At 39.2% G+C, this 18,098-nt stretch overlaps 1 protein-coding gene across 1 annotated transcript; it reads left to right on the forward strand.

Moving 5' to 3' along the window:
- The first annotated feature begins 4,901 nt into the window (after nucleotides 1-4,901).
- kl (klotho) lies at nucleotides 4,902-17,018 on the forward strand. The gene is made up of 5 exons (XM_088920041.1): nucleotides 4,902-5,766; nucleotides 7,876-8,386; nucleotides 9,638-9,906; nucleotides 13,194-14,313; nucleotides 16,181-17,018. Exons 1-5 carry the CDS (start codon nucleotides 5,044-5,046, stop codon nucleotides 16,501-16,503), a joined length of 2,946 nt encoding a protein of 981 aa, XP_088776167.1. The 5' UTR covers nucleotides 4,902-5,043; the 3' UTR covers nucleotides 16,504-17,018.
- The last annotated feature ends 1,080 nt before the right edge of the window (nucleotides 17,019-18,098 follow it).

Genomic DNA, 18,098 nt, shown 5'->3' on the forward strand with positions numbered 1-18,098 from the left:
AGGCCGATGGTATTACAGTGTTACAATAATGACAGTTAATTTCCTAACAGTACCACAGATTTGCCTAGGTTTGCTTTTTGGATTTCAACAAAGCTCAGTTTTATGAATCCCTTGAATATTAGAAAGGACATTAGTCTGAGAGAGCACTAAGTAAGTGACCGTTATCCACATGTTTGTAAAATCTGACCTGTAAAAATAAACAAGTCAGCTGAAACAGTAAATTAAAAACTGTATCATTTGTGTTCCCTGTATCCATGCACATGTGAATTAGATTTGACTTCATATGGAAACGTCAAGCAATCTTTCACACAACATATTCATTCAGACCTTAAAGGGTTAATTTTGTTATAAAACTCCCACAGATTTGATGGTTAAAATGACAGTAAGGTCTTATGATTCATCCTCTTTTTGTGAGTTTGTGTGGGGGTTTATCTCATTGATTTATGGCTTTGACTTTGTTTAAGTGTCCTTGCCTGCTGGGTTTATTTATCTGCAAATGTTCATTAAATCTTTTAAATTGCACCTAGATTAAGACACACTATCCCTGAGCCACTTAGTCTTAGTACATACATTTTCATTAACAACTGAATTACTTCATTACTGTTTTTGGCATGAGGAAAAGCCAACAACAGTTGTATTGTCTTTATTACACCTTCTTTACAGATTACCATTATGAACTAGAGCAAATCTATTAGAAAAACATCAACATTTCAAGTCTTAATCCCTTTATTTTGAAGGATGTTCTTGTGTTATCTTGCTTCATTTCTCATGTTGTAATTTCCTTTTCTGATGACCTGGTCCATCATATATCTTCCATTAATCTGTAAAAAGGGTTTTAAACTACTTTGTTATAATATTCCAAATATAGCCAGATAAAGATAATAATTACATTGATTAATGTGTACGGAGCACAAGATTTGGAGATAAAATTAATTAAACGCTGGGTATTACATTGAAATGAATTAAAGGGACACATTTAATATCCAAAACAAACAAAAATAATATCAGTATCAATATTACCAGCATAATAGTATTTCCTTTGATTAAGCATATTCTAATACAATGGGTGCTGTTTTTTTTTTAATGAGTTGAAAATATTCAAGAAGTGAAGCAATGGGTTTTGTTGTCAGGGTTAGAATTTCTGTGGACTGCAGATTCTTAATGTTTCCTCCTCCAAATGTTACATTTGTTCTGGAAACAAATGTAATTAAACTTTCCTTTTCATTAGAGTACCTTGTACCTGTGGTCTATTTTTTTTCTTCCATTTAATTTATTGCTGAGCACTTTTTCTTTTGTGATCAGCACAGAGAAGCACACTTTCCGAAGAGGTCACAGAACAGCTCTTAAATGTCACAGAATGAGAAAAAATAATCACCTTGACAAGGCGTAAGACAGTTTCATCTGAGATATTTTGTTTTCCGTTTCCACTGTTTTATGAGTGAGGTCACTAGCTCCTTCCATTTAATTCAACAATTAAAATTTCCATATAAGCAGATTTTTCTGTGAGCTACAGAAAATCTGATTTAAACATTAAAGGTGGTTGCTCCTGAGAGCCTTTTTTGTAAAGAATCCATTTTGTTGTATGTGTATGGGAACCCTACTTCACTGCACTGGATACCTGTTCATAGGACAGGTTATTGTACTCTAGGAAATAATACATTTCTGTGGTTGTGCACTATGTCATCAAACATTCCAGAGAGTTTCTGAAATGACTTTAATATGTACAAGTGTTAAGCTGATGTAATTCTTCCTCACATAATGAATCAGCTTGATCTACATCTCGAGCATCAGTGGACTGTGACTGAGGCTGCACAGCTCTGAGCTTGAATCCCATACTCTTTTCTGGAGGAAGAGTTATCTGCCCTTGAGATAAGACTGGAATCTCATTTTTCCATCAACAGTAAGAGAGGAAGAGAAGCGCGCGATAAACAGCAGCAAGACAAGTGTAGTTGTGCGGGTTTCCACTTTTCCTGTTTTTCTGCTTCTCAATCTCAAACCTTCTTTCATTAGTAAATACAATAGGACATTATTTCATTCTAGGTCCTTGGACCACCATTGATACTAAACAGTATGTACATACTGTTTTTTTGTATAGTAGGATATGAGGCAACTGCTTTCCATGTTAAATGTTTGCCATAACTCAGTCACTCCTTCGGGTAACTTAAGTGATGCAGCAGTCATGTCTTCTCACACAATACCTTGCCTTGCTTTGCATAGGGGCTTACAAAAATTATTAACCCCCTACCATAACATAACAGTGTCTTTTTTAGTTGCAGCCACTTACTGAATGGTACATTCATTACATTTTTTTGAACTTTCAGCAGCTTTAACCTTGCTATTCAGTTCATCCCTCATGTTTGTCTCAGGTCTGAGTAAATTATACATATTTTTTTAGTTTAGAATATGTCGGCTCATAGGCTTCTCTGTTTTACTGGTACTGTACAAGGAGATCATTCTCTCTCATCCTTTTTCTCGCTTCATCAAGACAAGAAAGACAACCAGTTCTTGTGAGTCAGGTTACTTGCCCCTTATTGCTGACAAGACTTCCCTGTGCTCTGTTCTCACGTAAAAGCCAGAGCCATCTAACTCACAGTTGAAGATGTTGACAGTACAGGCTCTGAAACTAGACCTCTACCCTGTGTATCACTATATAACAAGCTCACTTACACAAAAGCACATATCCTCAATTTAACATTCAAAAGCTTTACAGGCATAAACAAAGTATAACAGTGTTGCCAAAGCAAGAAAAGGTAACAGAACACCACATTTACAGAATAATTAGCTCTCTGGTGCGTGCCGGAAAAACGATTTATTTAGCTTTATGCAGTTGCTTCTATGGTGTTCAGAAAACCTGCGCATGTATGACAGCTGGCCAGGTGAGACTGAAAGGCAGCGTAGCAAATTTGATAAAATGTTCAAAAAGCTTTTTAATATTTTAAGCGCTGCAATTTGCTTTGATATGATGCTTTAACAAAAAAAACTGAACCAGATATACTAAAGAAAAAATATTTTTGTAGCGAATGCGCTAAAGAAAATTGCGTTTCAGAATCAGGGTTCTTCTTAGGAGTAAGCAGAAGGACCCTGATAATTAGCGAATTATGAAACGATGTTTTTTTTTAATGCATTTTCTTTGCTCCAAAATGATGTTAGGTTGTTAGCGAATCGATTAATGCAATTAATACGATCTTCTCTCCTTTTGGACTAAGCCTCTGATATGCATTAGGCTTGTTTGCCTTAAATTTGAAAGGTTCATTTTAAAGCTTCATCCTGTTTGCAGATGGCTTATCTGTAGATTTGTGATTGGTATCCTAGGAAACGTAGCAGCCTAGTTTCAGTCTGCCTGATAATAATCCTCAAAGTTTATCACAACAGATGTCAAGGTCCGGTAATAAATTTCCTTTAAAAATATGTAATGAAATATGTACTGTATGTACATTTTCAACTTTAGATTGCCGTTATTTAAGTGCGTCTTAGTTGTGTTGCTAGTTAGCATAACTGAAAGAACTGACGAAAAAAGAAATGTGTGGGTGAATGCCCTAGCAATTAAAAAGCTTCTGTTCATGGTAAAGTTCTGCTGTTATTTTTCAGTTTCAAACTTTATTTCCCATGGCACATCTCAAGCTACACATCCTTTGTGTATTTCTTTATATTAAATATGGATACAGAAAAAATATGAAGTTATAGTAAAATATACGTATTCCTTTTTAAACCAGGTAGGTCAATTAAGAACACGTTTTCATTAACAGGGAGACATGGAGACACTTATACACTTGCTCAACGGAACAACAGCAGTTATTAAACACACCGAATAATGCTACTGTATGTTAAATGGATACGTTAAAGAGCTACCATATGTATAATTTGTACAAAAAGACGAAAATACAGCTGTTCAGAAATGTACGGTATCTGTGCCAAAGCATTGCTTCTGTTTCAGTCTAACGTCCTTAAAACCTATATGGGAAAAGTACAATTTGATATCTCATTGATCTCATGATATCTCAACCAGGATATCAGTGTTCTTTCTAAGAGTGGTAGTCAGGTATACTGTTTACATCTTAACATATCTTCCAGCTCTGAAATTTGTCATATGATTTTAATTTAAAATAATTGAAACCCCTGCACCCATCTCAGAATTAATTTTACTTCACTTCTTCTTTTTCTATATTTAAAAGAAGAATAACATCTGTACTATGTCGGGATATTTCGCCTTTCGTTTGAAAGAATCCTGTTTATTTCCAAGGTCTTAGGCTGTACACAAATATTGCATAAGTGAATGCTTATGGTTGATTTCGTATCTTGCTGTTTGCTGTCTTGACACAAACCACATTCTATGACACAACACTTGACAAATGGCCTATGTCTTATAATAGTTGCAACAAAAATGTGAGATTAATATAGATCTTCCTTTTGACGCATGAGTGATGCACTTTGAGAACGTCGGCACAAATTTCTTTTTTTGTGAAAAGTGAACGTTGCAAAATAATCCATTAGGGACACTTCACAATATTAAATATTTTCCTTGAATCAATAAAACTGTTAATAACTGTTAACATCTGCAAGGATAATCACCTTGTTACAATAATAACCAGTGAATAGGCATCACAAACCGAACGAATCGATTTGGGTTTTATGATGTTTTATTAAGATATATAAAAATCAACTTCCTAGATCTAGTGTACAATTGTACAGTTATCATTGGAAGGTTTAAGCTTTTATTGTTTTTACTTCCGTAGGAAAAAAAAACAAAGAATAATTTTAATTTCAAAGAGAATTTTCTTATTTTGGAACACGAATGGGTACCACTGAAAAACGGCTCCGCTGCTAGGGCAGTCTTAGGTAATGATTGATAGATTACCCAGGTCTACAGACGAATGGCTCTTCTAGGGTAAACTGCCATTCAAGTACATGACAGTTCGTCCTGCGGCTTGAACGAGTGCGTAAGAAAGCAAGCCACATGCCTGGTCTTACCTAGACGATCACCTCTTCTTCGAATATAAAGAAATACCTGTCTATCTCTTGACAAAATACCGAAGGCCATTAAGTATGAAGTTAAGTTTTGTGCACTGTCTTGTCCTTTCTTTTGGAGTCCTGAGAGTCGCTGGAGGTCCAGGCGCCGGACAAAACACCTGGGAAAGGTTTAACAAACTCCCCTTTCCAGAGGATGAAGCCTTTCTTTATAGCACCTTTCCAGAGGGTTTCGTGTGGTCCGTTGGAAGCGCGGCTTATCAGAGCGAGGGGGCTTTTGAAAAAGACGGCAAAGGTCTGTCCGTGTGGGACACTTTCACCCGGGGTGGCAACAGGATAGCTACAGGAGACGTGGGCAGTGACAGTTACCACAACATCCACGGAGACATTCGTGCCCTCCAAAAACTGGGGGTTTCGCACTACAGATTTTCGTTTTCCTGGCCACGTATATTCCCTAATGGGACTCGCAGCAGCTTTAATGAAGCCGGGGTGAGTTACTACAGAAACCTAATTCAAAGACTGAAAGAAATAGGAGTTCAGCCAGTTGTTACGCTCTACCACTGGGACCTTCCGGAGAGTTTACAGCGCACTTACCAAGGATGGATCAATCCCGTTGTAGTGGACTTTTTTAAAGATTTCGCCGATTTTTGCTTCAGAGAATTCGGGGACGATGTTAAATATTGGATCACTATAGACAATCCTTTCGTTGTGGCTTGGCATGGATATGGCACCGGTATGGTTGCTCCTGGCATCAAAGGTGATCCAGGGCTGCCTTTCAGAGTGGGTCATAACCTCCTGAAGGTAATGCACACATTCAGTATTTCTGATTTTCTTTTTTGAAAGTACCTAGGGGTTATGATGACTGTGGCGTAGTAATAAATTCCTGCTTAAACACTGAATTGAAAATGTTGTTAATACAAGCGTTTTGTAGATTCAGTTTGATAAAATGCTTAAAGAGAACTGTAGTGGCTTACAGAACGCAACGAGAAATTGTATGACATTATTTAATTATTTCACATAATATATTAATGTATTATTAATGTGTGAGATGCCTTTACTGTATGGCATTATTTAGTTTGTTTTAGTAGTAACCATACATATTCTAAATTACAAACCTCGGGCACTGTACACCTACTTTGCTTTCAAAGACTGCGGCTACACAAGAGATGGTTTTCAAATAGCTCCCAAGCGTCAATCTTGAAAAGCAGCCGGACACGATGAAACAGCAGAGGAAATATACTAGGATGAGGTTTCTTACACAATGTAAAACACGATCCAGATAAGGTAAACAATTAGAACAATTATTAGTACCAACGAGAGTGTACTGTAAATCGATGCTAGAGGAAGCCGAATTTAAAAATGGAAACAAATTTAAACTTAACAAAATTTGTTATAAAGTCATGACATTAAGAAATCTGCAACCCTTTTGCTTCCTGAGTCACATGTTAAAAAAAACCCCTCAAATCACATAAGATGCAGAGAAAGGTCACCTGTTAACACCTGTTATAGACATACTTACTGCATATGAGGAGGTGTTATCAATTAGCGAAACGTTATTGTAATTAGGTAAGTAGGATAATTGTAGAACCAAGCTGTTGTTGCTTAAATGTACATTATTTGATTTTGGAAATTAGAAAACCGAATTAACCGATTATCAGAAAATCTGAGTTACTGGTAGTTTCATTATTGGAAAAATGCCATCCTCTTAACGCAAGAACCTTCCGAATGTTGGCCGCTTTTGTTTAAACTACATCTGTAAAATAGATGTGACTGTGACCCCTCAGTAATAACGACATTTATTATTAGAAGGAGAATGATGGCCGTTTAATGCGATTTATAAAACATTACACTACTTCTCGACATTATTATGTATCATTCATTTCATTTTTAGTTTACATATAGATGCTTCATCTAAACACTGATCGTTCTGCATGCCATAGTCTTCTCTGCTTGAAGACATGACTCAATCGAATATGCCAGGAACCTTAGCTGTTGATGATGTGAGTGATCAGTCAGGGAAACGAGCCTTTTCCAATCTCTCTCCTGGTGTAAGATGTCTGCTTGAAATCACATTAAATATTCTCTCTATCCAGTCAGTCATATTCGACCTCGTATTAAAGTAGCAACACATCCTGCTGCGTGCCTCAGAATTTGATCAGGTTAGCAGGCAAGATAGACTGAGACCCATCAAACTGCACTTTGTCCCAAAGGCAGCGCTTGATCATTTGAGATTATGATCACAAGGCAAAAGTCTAAAACTGATTTAGGCATAATATGCATGCTCTCAATAAGGCTATATTTCACATCTGTAATAAGCGTAGACAGTATCTTCACCTTGCTTGGACTCATATTATAGAAACAGTAGGCCTTCATTATTAATTTTGTGTATACCTAAAATATCATGTACAAGTAAGGTTTTTATATTATGTATACATTTGGGGCAGCACGGTGACGCAATGGTTTGCATTGCCTCCTTCTAGCACTGGGGCCTTGGAATAATTCTGGATCTGGGGTGCTATCAACTATAGCACCTATGCTGTGCTCTACCTGTGTTTGCATGGGTTTTCCCCTAGTGCTCACATTTCCTCCCAGTCCAAACACATAGGGGTGGGTTAATTTTGGCCCTGTTGCGAGTGTGTTTATTCGAGTGTGTGCCCTACAATGGACTGGCATCTCATCCAGGGTGTACCTTGTCTTGCACCTGTTTGTTTCCAGGGTAGGCTCTGACTGCCCCATGACCCTGAATTGGATAAAGTGGCTAGAAAATGGATGGATGTATGCAATAGATTTTTTTAATACGTTAAAGACATTATAGCCAGTAAGTACAGTACATGATCAAGTTATTTCATACTGTTTTAGGGCATGATAGGAATTAGTGTAATTTTTGTGCTGTTTTCTCTTTCATGGCAGGCACATGCTGCTGTCTGGCATCTTTATGATGAGCAGTACAGGCCAAAACAGGGCGGCCAGGTCTCCATCGCTCTGGCCTCCCACTGGATAAGACCCAGCAAGACCCGAAGAGAGAGTATCCAGGCCTGCCAGTGCTCTCTCAACTTTGTCCTAGGCTGGTTCGCCAAGCCCATCTTCATAGACGGCGACTACCCGCCGTGCATGAAGAGCAACCTGTCCTCCAGGCTGCCCTCTTTCACCGAGGAAGAGAAGCGCGCGATAAACAGCACTGCGGATTTCTTCGCCCTCTCTTTCGGACCCGTTCTGAGCTTCCATCTGATTAACGAGAGCCTCAAGTTCGGGCAGACAGAGGATCTCGACCTGCGCAGGCTGCTCTATTGGATAAAGGCTGAGTATGACAACCCCAGGATCTTTATCGTGGAGAATGGCTGGTTTGTCAATGGCAACACCAAGACAGAGGACCCCAAACACATGTACTACCTGAAAAGGTTTATCATGGAGACCCTAAAATGTGAGTCTTAGGGACAAACCTAATCATAGCAACAAGTAATGGGTTTATTCCATGCTGAAAAGAGAAGGAAAGAAACACGTTTCGGCTGTGGAGCCTTCTTCAGATGTGATGTGAAGAAGAGCCTGAAGAAGGTTCCACAGCTTGTGTTTTTCTTCTCTTTTTAGCATAGAATTAACTTTTACCTGTTCCTTGGCAGCCTATGCCTGTTGACGCAGCCACCCACCTGAGCTTCTTGAACCTAATCATAGTTAATTCAACACCATGGTTGTTGTAAAGCATAGCTATAACATGATAGCCAGTGGGAAAATGACCTGACCTGCTGAATATCATAGCAGCAATGCCGTAAATTCAGTTTCTCAACTGTGGTAATTATCTACAGTATAAAAAGACGTCCTTACAAAATGTAGTTGTCATTTTCATCCAGTCTAGTATTTTTCTTCTTGATTAGGTAACATAGGAAGGTGTTTAATTTCACTGCTGAGAGACAATTTATATATTACAGAGCATCAAATGAAATGTAGAATTTTATTCATCCACGTAAGTTTTTATGAAAGTAAACTATATAGATTTTGGATATTGATTGAATGTGTATGGTGTCATATGGTTGTCCATGACTGACTGTAATATACTAGAGTGACTCTGTTGCATAAGCACTAATTTACCTTGTTAGTAAGACAGTTGGGAACAGGAAATGAGGTGAGGTATCCTGTTGAATATCATCAGGAAATCTTGAGGTCCAGTTTGTATTGTGCCCCACTGTGTTATTTGTGGCCACATGTGTTATGTGCCTGTGACCTTCACAACAGACCCCTATTGATGAGAAGCATTATAATGAACTTACCCATGTCATGTCAGTTCAATAAAACGTTAGTTCTTCTGCTACAAAAACAATTCTGTGATTTTCCTGATAACAGCATGAATTTGTTGCAGTTCTAAGTGCTGCATTTCTTTTGATGCTCAGTATACCATACATTAGATGCAAATAGGAATGACAAGATGAGGACTGAATTAGAATTCTATGATTTGCTCAATAAAGTATGGGAAACTTTACAGTAGAGAAACATTGTTGGAGGTAATCTGCTAATTTAAATTGTTATTTAGCATTTCTTTATGAATTATGAGAAGTTCAGACATTCATATGCCCTGTTGGATCTACATCACTATTCTTTATTATCACTTAACCTTTATTGCAGGTACAGGGCCTGCTTCTTAGCCATTGTGACTCAAAACATGGTTTCTCTTTTTCTGTAGCAATAACGTACGACAATGTTCGAGTGATGGGCTACACTGCCTGGTCTCTGGTAGATGGCTTTGAGTGGTCCAGGGAGTATGGTATTCGCCGGGGTTTGTTCTATGTGGATTTTGACAGCCCAAATTTGAAAAGAGAGCCCAAGACCTCAGCCTTATTCTACCAGAAACTGATTGAGAAAAATGGCTTCCCTCTGCTGCCGGAGAACATGCCTGCCACAGGAGTTTTTCCCTGCAACTTTGCCTGGGGTGTAGCTGCCAACTCCATACAGGTAGGTAGATATTAACAGGAGTTTTGAGTGTGTGTGTGTAATACTGAAAATCTAGATAAACGCTTTTAACACACGATCTCCCCCACAGCTGAATAAAGTCGGTATTTTAGCGGAAGACATACATGAAATTCCTAGGCTCAAACACGCTTTGCTTTACACTTGTGCTTATAACCAGGTTTCTTTATTGACTCACCAACTACAGTGTACAAAGAGGAATGAGGAATGCAGTCTTTTAGTTCCTTGGTCCTGGGATAAATTTGAAAAGGAGCTTGGAACAAATCATTTGGAACTTGGCGTTACTTTATATCAGAGTAAGACAATTTTTTAATAATGTAATGGGATAATACCATAAGTATACCAATGCTATTTAAAAGTTTAGATCTTTTACTCATAGTAAGCAAGCTTATATGAGTACTCTCTTTGCCAAGGGTTAGGAAATAATACCTTCATGGATGATTAGATACTCTCTTTGCCAAGGCTTAGGAAATAATACCTTCATGGATGATTAGATGGCTCTTGAAAATAGCATATTTTTAAAGTTTATGGTCTTGTGGAACATTATAGTACAGATAAAGTAGGAAATTGTTTGTTAGACTCACCTTCAGGTTCAGCATTGATGTTCCGAACAAAATACAATTACCAACAACAGCTGTGAATGTGTTAAGCATTGGTTTTACAGGAGGATTTAAAACATATAGTAATACAATTTAACACGTTGTAATAGGTTAGACCATGACCTGGTTGTTTGAAAATTAAAAATAAATAAATAGCACAGCACTGTCGGTAAGCATGGGATGGGCAAGGATACTTTGTTGAGTCACTAAAATTTAGCTTACTCGGTCAAATGCAAAGAGCGTTAAGGGCAAAAGCCTTTATTTGCATATAGTGAGACTTTGCTGTCATGAATAGAGCTATTGAGAAATAATTTACCGAAATATTCTCTGGGTTTGAACTTTTGGAATCTCAAATTCTTATCTGACTACATCTCTCAGTTTCTTAGAACTTCAGCACTTATAACTTAGAACTTTTCGTAGTATTCTGTGACTACAGTACGTCAGCTATATAATAATTGGGAAAGTTAGGTTACACTTAATGTACATTTCTGACTTTAACATAATTTAACACAGATCAGTTATTCACATCAATTGATGGCTGTTTAAAAGTGGCTTCTGATTACCTTCGTACAAGTCTGTGATCACTCTCTTTTTAAGAAAACTCACAAGGATAACAATAAATATTGTTCTAATTGAAGGAAAAAAAATATCATATCTTTTTTTTTCTCGGTAGATGTTAAGTGAAAATATATATGATGCCTTTTAAAACACAAACAATTGTACTCATCTACAATGCACTCTACCATATTGAAATTATGGTAATGTAGTGAGGTACAGTTCAATTGTGGTAATTAATTAATAGGCTGGATGCACATACCATAAGTGCAACATAAATGCAGTTTACATCTGGAGAACTGTATGAACAGCAATCTGGCAATTGTGTTAGTGTTGTGGATGATTCAGGGTTATCTATCCCTTTAGCTGCAGGTAGAGAAAAATGTGTTATCTGATTGATCACAGATAATAATGACCTGACCTTTACCACAACCTTGCTGGTATGTTTAAAAATCTTCCCAGGAGAGAAAAGGTTTAATACCCCCCCTCACTCACATTTCGATCCCTTTTTATCGCAAACTGTGGAATCAGAGAGAGCCTGCTGAATAACTTTATTTTCTTTGTATAAACTGAATGACCCCAGCAGAATCGAAAAAAACAGGAGCATCTTTCTGTTTGTTTGATTGGACTGCACTCGTGTGTATCTGAGTTCATTTACCCCAGCGTGGAGATGTAAAAGGAGGAGAGTTAAACAGCTCACCTGAAACAAATTGTAGAGGTCTATGAAGATCACACAGTGTACGGATCCAAAGATTTCCCCTTTACCCGTAACTTTTATAGTTGGAACTTCACTGGATTGAGCATATGTTTCCAAGTGATCTATCTCATTTCTTTTATAAGAAATATGCAACATAATTTAAATTAGCTTGCTGTAGAATACGTACCCCAAACACTTTTTGGGTGTTGTTGCATTTATTTAAGATGTAACTATTTGTAAAAGACAAATTGCCATTCCCTGAGATACAAGCAATAGAGGGACTAGCTCAGAGCTCAGGTTATGTCTGACTCTGACTTCAGCCCTGACATCATTAGCTGCAGCCTGGATCATACCACGTGTTAACGGTGACAAGAATCCCATGGTGGGGACTCACATTTAACTCAGTCCTGCTGGGTATTTCTGTTTTTTATTTTTTTATTTTGGAGAACAAAACAAAACCATTTTACAAATAAACCACAATTATTCAGCCTTACTTTTACAATATACTTTCAACTATTACAAGCAAAAATGGTCTATTCCTGTTTCTTCCCCTAGTATTTTACAATTATATAACTTTTAAACAAAACTATATACATTCAAAATGAGGAAGATGTATACATTTATGAACATGAAAAGGGAGGAGACTATATAAACGTACCTTCTTAAGTTTCAGTTATTTTGTATCTCAACAAACTCCGACCTTAAAGGTTTAATGTACTGAACCCATCTAGACCAATATTTGACAATTTTTTTCATTTTAGTGAAAATGTTATTTTTTCCATTATATATATTTCCTTTATCAATTCAATCCAATTCATTCATTGTTGATAAATCTGGGAGAAGCCACTTTCTTGTTATAGCTTTCTACCCTGCTGATATAAGGATTCCAAACAAATATTCGTCAGTTCCCCTCCAATCAAAGTCCAGTTTGACAAAATATAAAGCCTCAAATGTAAAGGGTACATTCCTTTCAAATATAGTTTCCAGGGCCTCATGTAACTCCTTCCAGAAAAGCCTTATTTTAGGGCAGTTCCAGAATATATGCCAGTGATGCTGCTGGGTATTTCTATCGGAGTAAGTTGGCCAGAGTTCCTTTGGTTCACACTGAAACAGTGATCCCATGGACTGGGCCACTGCTGGCACACAGCAGTGAGGGATGTGCCTCTCCTCCAGTCGGCACTGACATTTTTGGAAATCTTTGGGGAGCTTGTAGTATATCAAAAGAAGAATAAGTAAATGAGTGTGTGTCAGTGCTGTCAGCCCTTCTTTGTTCCTTTTATCATTACAAGGGTAGTCACCGAGACAAAAATGACAACTGCCTAGTACAAATTGAGCAGGTATATAATCACTTCCAGTTTATAAAAAATATAGAAGCATGTGAATATGGTTTTTTTGTGTCTTGTGCTGGTTTTGTTTTCCAGGTGGAGGTGACCCCCTCTCAGTTCATTGATCCTAATGTTTATATCTGGAATGTATCAGGGAATGGGGAGTTGAAGAAGCTGAGCGAGGCCAGGGTGTCATCCCGTCGTAAAACACACTGTTCAGACTATGCAGCTATCCGGTACCAGGTCTCTCAGATACGCAGGATGCATGTCTCTCACTTCCACTTCTTCCTCAACTGGTCATCCATCCTCCCCACGGGCAATGTGTCCGAGGCCAACACAACCCTCCTGGGCTATTATAAGTGCTTTGCCGCTGAGCTCCTCCAAGGAAATGTGACTCCTGTTGTCACTTTGTGGCACCGTACTGCAAAGCACTCTGGGTTGCCTGCCTCAATGGATGCCAAGAAAGGGTGGCAGAGCATGGAGACAGTGCTTGCCTTTGTCAAATACGCCAGGCTATGTTTTAAACATCTAGGGGGTCATGTTAAGATGTGGATCACCCTGAACGAGCCCAACATGGGAAACCCTGAATACATGGTTGGCCATCATCTCCTGAAGGCCCACGCCCTGGCTTGGCACGTGTACGACAAAGAGTTTCGGGAAGCCCAGAAGGGGCAGGTGTCCCTCACTTTGCACATGGACTGGGTGGAGCCGGCCTATTCTGTCTCCCGGGATGACGTAGAGCCAGCCATCAGGGTCCTGGATTTCCGCATTGGCTGGTTTGCGGAGCCCATATTTGGGGACGGGGATTACCCAGAGGGAATGAGGAAATGGCTCCAGCAGCGCAACACCCTAGACTTGTTCGGCTACCACCTCCCTGTTTTCAGTGAGAAAGACAAGAAGCTTGTGAGAGGGACCTATGATTTCTTTGCCTTAAGCCATTTCACCACCACGCTGGTCTTTGAAAGTGTGGAGGAGAAGTTCCATTATGACAACAAGCTCGAGGTGCACTACTTACTGGACAATACCTGGGTGAGGTCTCGGGGGAGAGTTCCTGTAGTGCCCTGGGGCCTGCGGAAGGTGTTGAACTGGGTGAAGACAAAGTATAAGAATGTGCCCATCTACATCATGGCCAACGGAGTGGATGAGGATCAGGCCCGGCTGCAAGATAACCTCCGCATTTACTACATCTACAACTACATCAACGAAGCGCTCAAGGGTAAGTGGTACCTGAAACTTGCAGGCCGGTTATTTTCCAGGAGCCTCTTTTTGATGTAGATGTCACCGGATACATCAAAAATTGAGCCTTGTAACAAAAAAAGTTGAATATGTTTTTAAATGTTTGTTTTACTCTTTTATTGTTGTGTAAAGTCGAGCCTTCGCTCATTAGGAAACACTTGGAACAGCTACCTTGTTGATTATTACACTGTGTGGCGTACATGATTTTAAGCTGTAGAAATAAGCTGGTTTTAAAATATTTTTCTATAATTGCATTTTCCCATCACTTTCTATACTATCTGGGCAAGATAACCTACACAATTGTATAGCGTTAAGAACTGTGTGGAGATCTCGTTTATAATTTGCTTTGGGGCTCTGACTCTTTCCAGTAGCTAACCTGCACATTCCTGCTTGAACGGAAAACACAAACGTCCCTAAAGTACAACTTAATCATTAAGCTGTTTGACGTGCTTGCCAAGAGTGGACTCTCACGAACCTGCACGGTTTCTTTGGGGACCTGAAGCTTTTGAAGTCCCTGCTATTCACCTTCCTAAAAGGATCTACTGTACAATGTTTCTCTAGAAGAAAACCACAGAACTACGCAATGGAACTGACAAAGGAAATGGGACCAAATGCAAAAAAGGGATATTTCCATCTTTAAGTTTTCATTTTTCTGTTAATCATGGGATCCTTGCTTGTAACTTATATATAAAATGATAGGACTGTAAAATTATTTTTTGTGAAGTATGGTATGACTGTAATGCTCCGTTGCAAAGCTATGGCTCATAAATATGATAGTCATTACCTCAAGTGTACGACAGTACATAAATAGCAAATGAGTTCCAGCATTTTCCAGGAGATGGCGCTATAAACCCTTACGCGTTGTCCGCTAGGACTGCAGGATCTTCCCTGATTGTAATAGTTACTAATCACTGTAATCCTTTGGGACGAAAAGTGTTATATAAATGCCAGAGTGCTTCATACAGAGGACAGGTGCCACTTCATCCTGAACTGAAGTGCAGCACCCACTTAGATGGCATGTAACATGGCTGTTAGGCACAAAGAGCCACACTGTACAGCATATCAGGTGGAGAACTGAGGAATAATTGAATTAAAGCGTTCGGACAGGCCAGATTCTGGCCAGATTTAGCTAAGACTCTGGGGTTAACTTCCCTACTGTATCATGTCATGGCTTAGATTCTTGTTTTTTATTTGATTATTTGTTTTTCATTATTACCTAAATATAACTGCTATTGGACAGAGCAGTGACCCAGTGGTTAGCATTACTATCTCTCAGTGCTGGGGCCCTGGGGTGCTATCTGCGTGGATTTTGTACGGTGTCCCTCTGTTTGCGTGGGTTTCCTCTAGGTGCTCCTTTTTCCTCCCACAATCCAAAAACATACTGGTAGGTTAATTGGCTTCCGGAAAAATTGGCCCCAGTGTGTGTGTGTATGTCTCTGGTTGTGTGTACCCTGCGATGGACTGGTGTCCCATCCAGGTTGTACTCTGGCTTGTGCCCATTGCTTGCTGGGGTAGGCTTCAGTTCCTCGGTGACCCTGAATTAGAAGAAGTGGTTAGAGAATGGACTGATAGCTGAAATAAATAAAAAAAGTTGCTGAATTAGTATAGGACCAGAGATGTAATAAATACCTTATGTGTCAAGGCAGAACAAATAATAAATCCTGTTAGTCTGCTTCAATCCTTACACATCCTCTCAATCAAGAAATATGTTTTATGGAACAGGTTCGCAAAAATCACAAATAAGAGGAGCAGACAACCACAATAACAAAATTTAGTACAATAACTGAGAAAAATGTATCTCACACCTCAGGTTATTGACTCACCGAACACTGTGTCCACTCTTTCAGCTCACCTGCTGGACGGGGTGAACCTCCAAGGTTACTTTGCCTACGCCTTCAATGATCAAAGTGACCCTGGCTTCGGATTGTACGGGGTCGTCCACGATGAGCTCGTCGTGAAATCGTCCCTCGTGCACTACAGGAACATCATCGACCACAACGGCTTCCCCAGCACTTCGGACGCCCAGCAGGAGTGCCTGGAAAAAAATGATTACTGCCCCGAGTGTCTCTTCCTCACAAAGCGCCCAGCGATTGCTTTTGTCTCCTTCGTTGGCGCAGCGTTTGTGATCACAATGGGACTCATGATCTACTACTCGAAAAGATACAAATAGGGCAGCATGCCAAAGTTGTTTTTCAGGAACTGAGTGAGCTTACTTAAAGACCGGCACAATAATCACTGCAGCAACGCTTGCACTACCTACTACTACAAATCACAGTTCTGGCCTGGGGAAGAGTGTACTGTGAAAATATGAAATGTAGAGAAGGCTTAAATGAAGTGATACAGACCTGCGCATTAGAAGAAAAAAAATCACGGACACGTTTTTAAATTCATCAATGCAAACCCTTGATTGCTCAAGAAACTGCTGGATTCTAGATGTTTTTTTTTGTATTGCCTTACGACATTAAATTCTAATATAAAGTATATATTTAAAAAAATGTTTGTGTTATTTCTGGTTGTTTTAATATATTTTTAGACTGATATTGTTTATTTTTGTTTCTTAAATGTACATTTAATATTTAATTTAAATGTCTGCATGTGTAAATGGGTCTCCCTAATAAACGCCTGACAAAATTTGTCATTAACGTGATAGAATAATAAAAATGTATTTTTTGACGAAAAAATAACCTTCATCAGATTTATTTTGTGGTAGTTGTGGATGGATGTTTGCCCGTTATGCCTTCTGGCATGTAGGGGCAGCAAAATCCTGTTGCTTTTCCATAAGATTAGTTTTTTACAGGACAGGGCTGTTAGGCTTGTGCCCAACCTCCAACATGGAGGATCTGGCACTCAGCGTGGGACACAAACCCACTACCCTGAGATTAGGAGTCTCATGCTCTACCAACAGCACTAGTAAGGGCCATGGTAGTTTTGGTAGATATTAAATGGTTACAAGATACTAAATGATAGCAGTAGATTAACTGACTAGTCCTGAATTTTTAGGTACCTGAAGAAATACTACTGCCTAGGCTTATGTAACCTAAACCTAGCTGGGCAGTGTGGGGATGGAGGACCTCTGAGGAAAATCAGGTTGAAGTGGTGCTGGAGGACCAGTAGGTGGCACTCTTCCTTCTCAAACAGGATTTCTAAACCAAATATCTCAGTATAATGACTGAGGACACTATGCTGTAAGAGCTCCGGTCCATCTCCATCATATATTAATAAATACCTATTCCACAGCACCCCTAGGGTTTTACTGCGGTGACCCGGCTAAATACTACTTTGGGGTTGCACAACGTGACCTCCCAAAATTCTCACTTCTCTGCCTGATCTGAGGCGGAGCTGCTGGGATATAAAGGATGCCATGTGAAACCCATGAGCGTGCTGCTCCTCAATGCTAGATGAAGAAGGTTCCTCCTATATATGTAAAACATTTTGGGATCCATCCCCTCCTAGTTCACAGTAACATAGATCCACGGGGTCCCTGGATTCAATTCCGTACCTGGGGAACTATCTGCATGGTGTTCGTATGTTCTCTCTGTGTCTGCATGGGTTTCCTCCAGGTGCTCTGGTTTCCTCACAGTCCAAAGACATACTGGTGCGTTAATTGGGTTCTAGGAAAACTAGTCCTTGTGTTATTGTGTGTCTGTGTTGCTTGCTGGGATAGGCACTGGTTCCCCTGCGAATCTGTACTGGATAAAGCGGTTAGAAGATGGATAAAATAATTTGTGGAATTATTTCTGGGATTTGGGGTTCAGAACACATTAA

Source organism: Atractosteus spatula, chromosome 7 (genome assembly GCF_055471065.1).
Source record: "Atractosteus spatula isolate fAtrSpa1 chromosome 7, fAtrSpa1.hap1, whole genome shotgun sequence".
Classification (NCBI taxonomy): Eukaryota; Metazoa; Chordata; class Actinopteri; order Semionotiformes; family Lepisosteidae; genus Atractosteus; species Atractosteus spatula.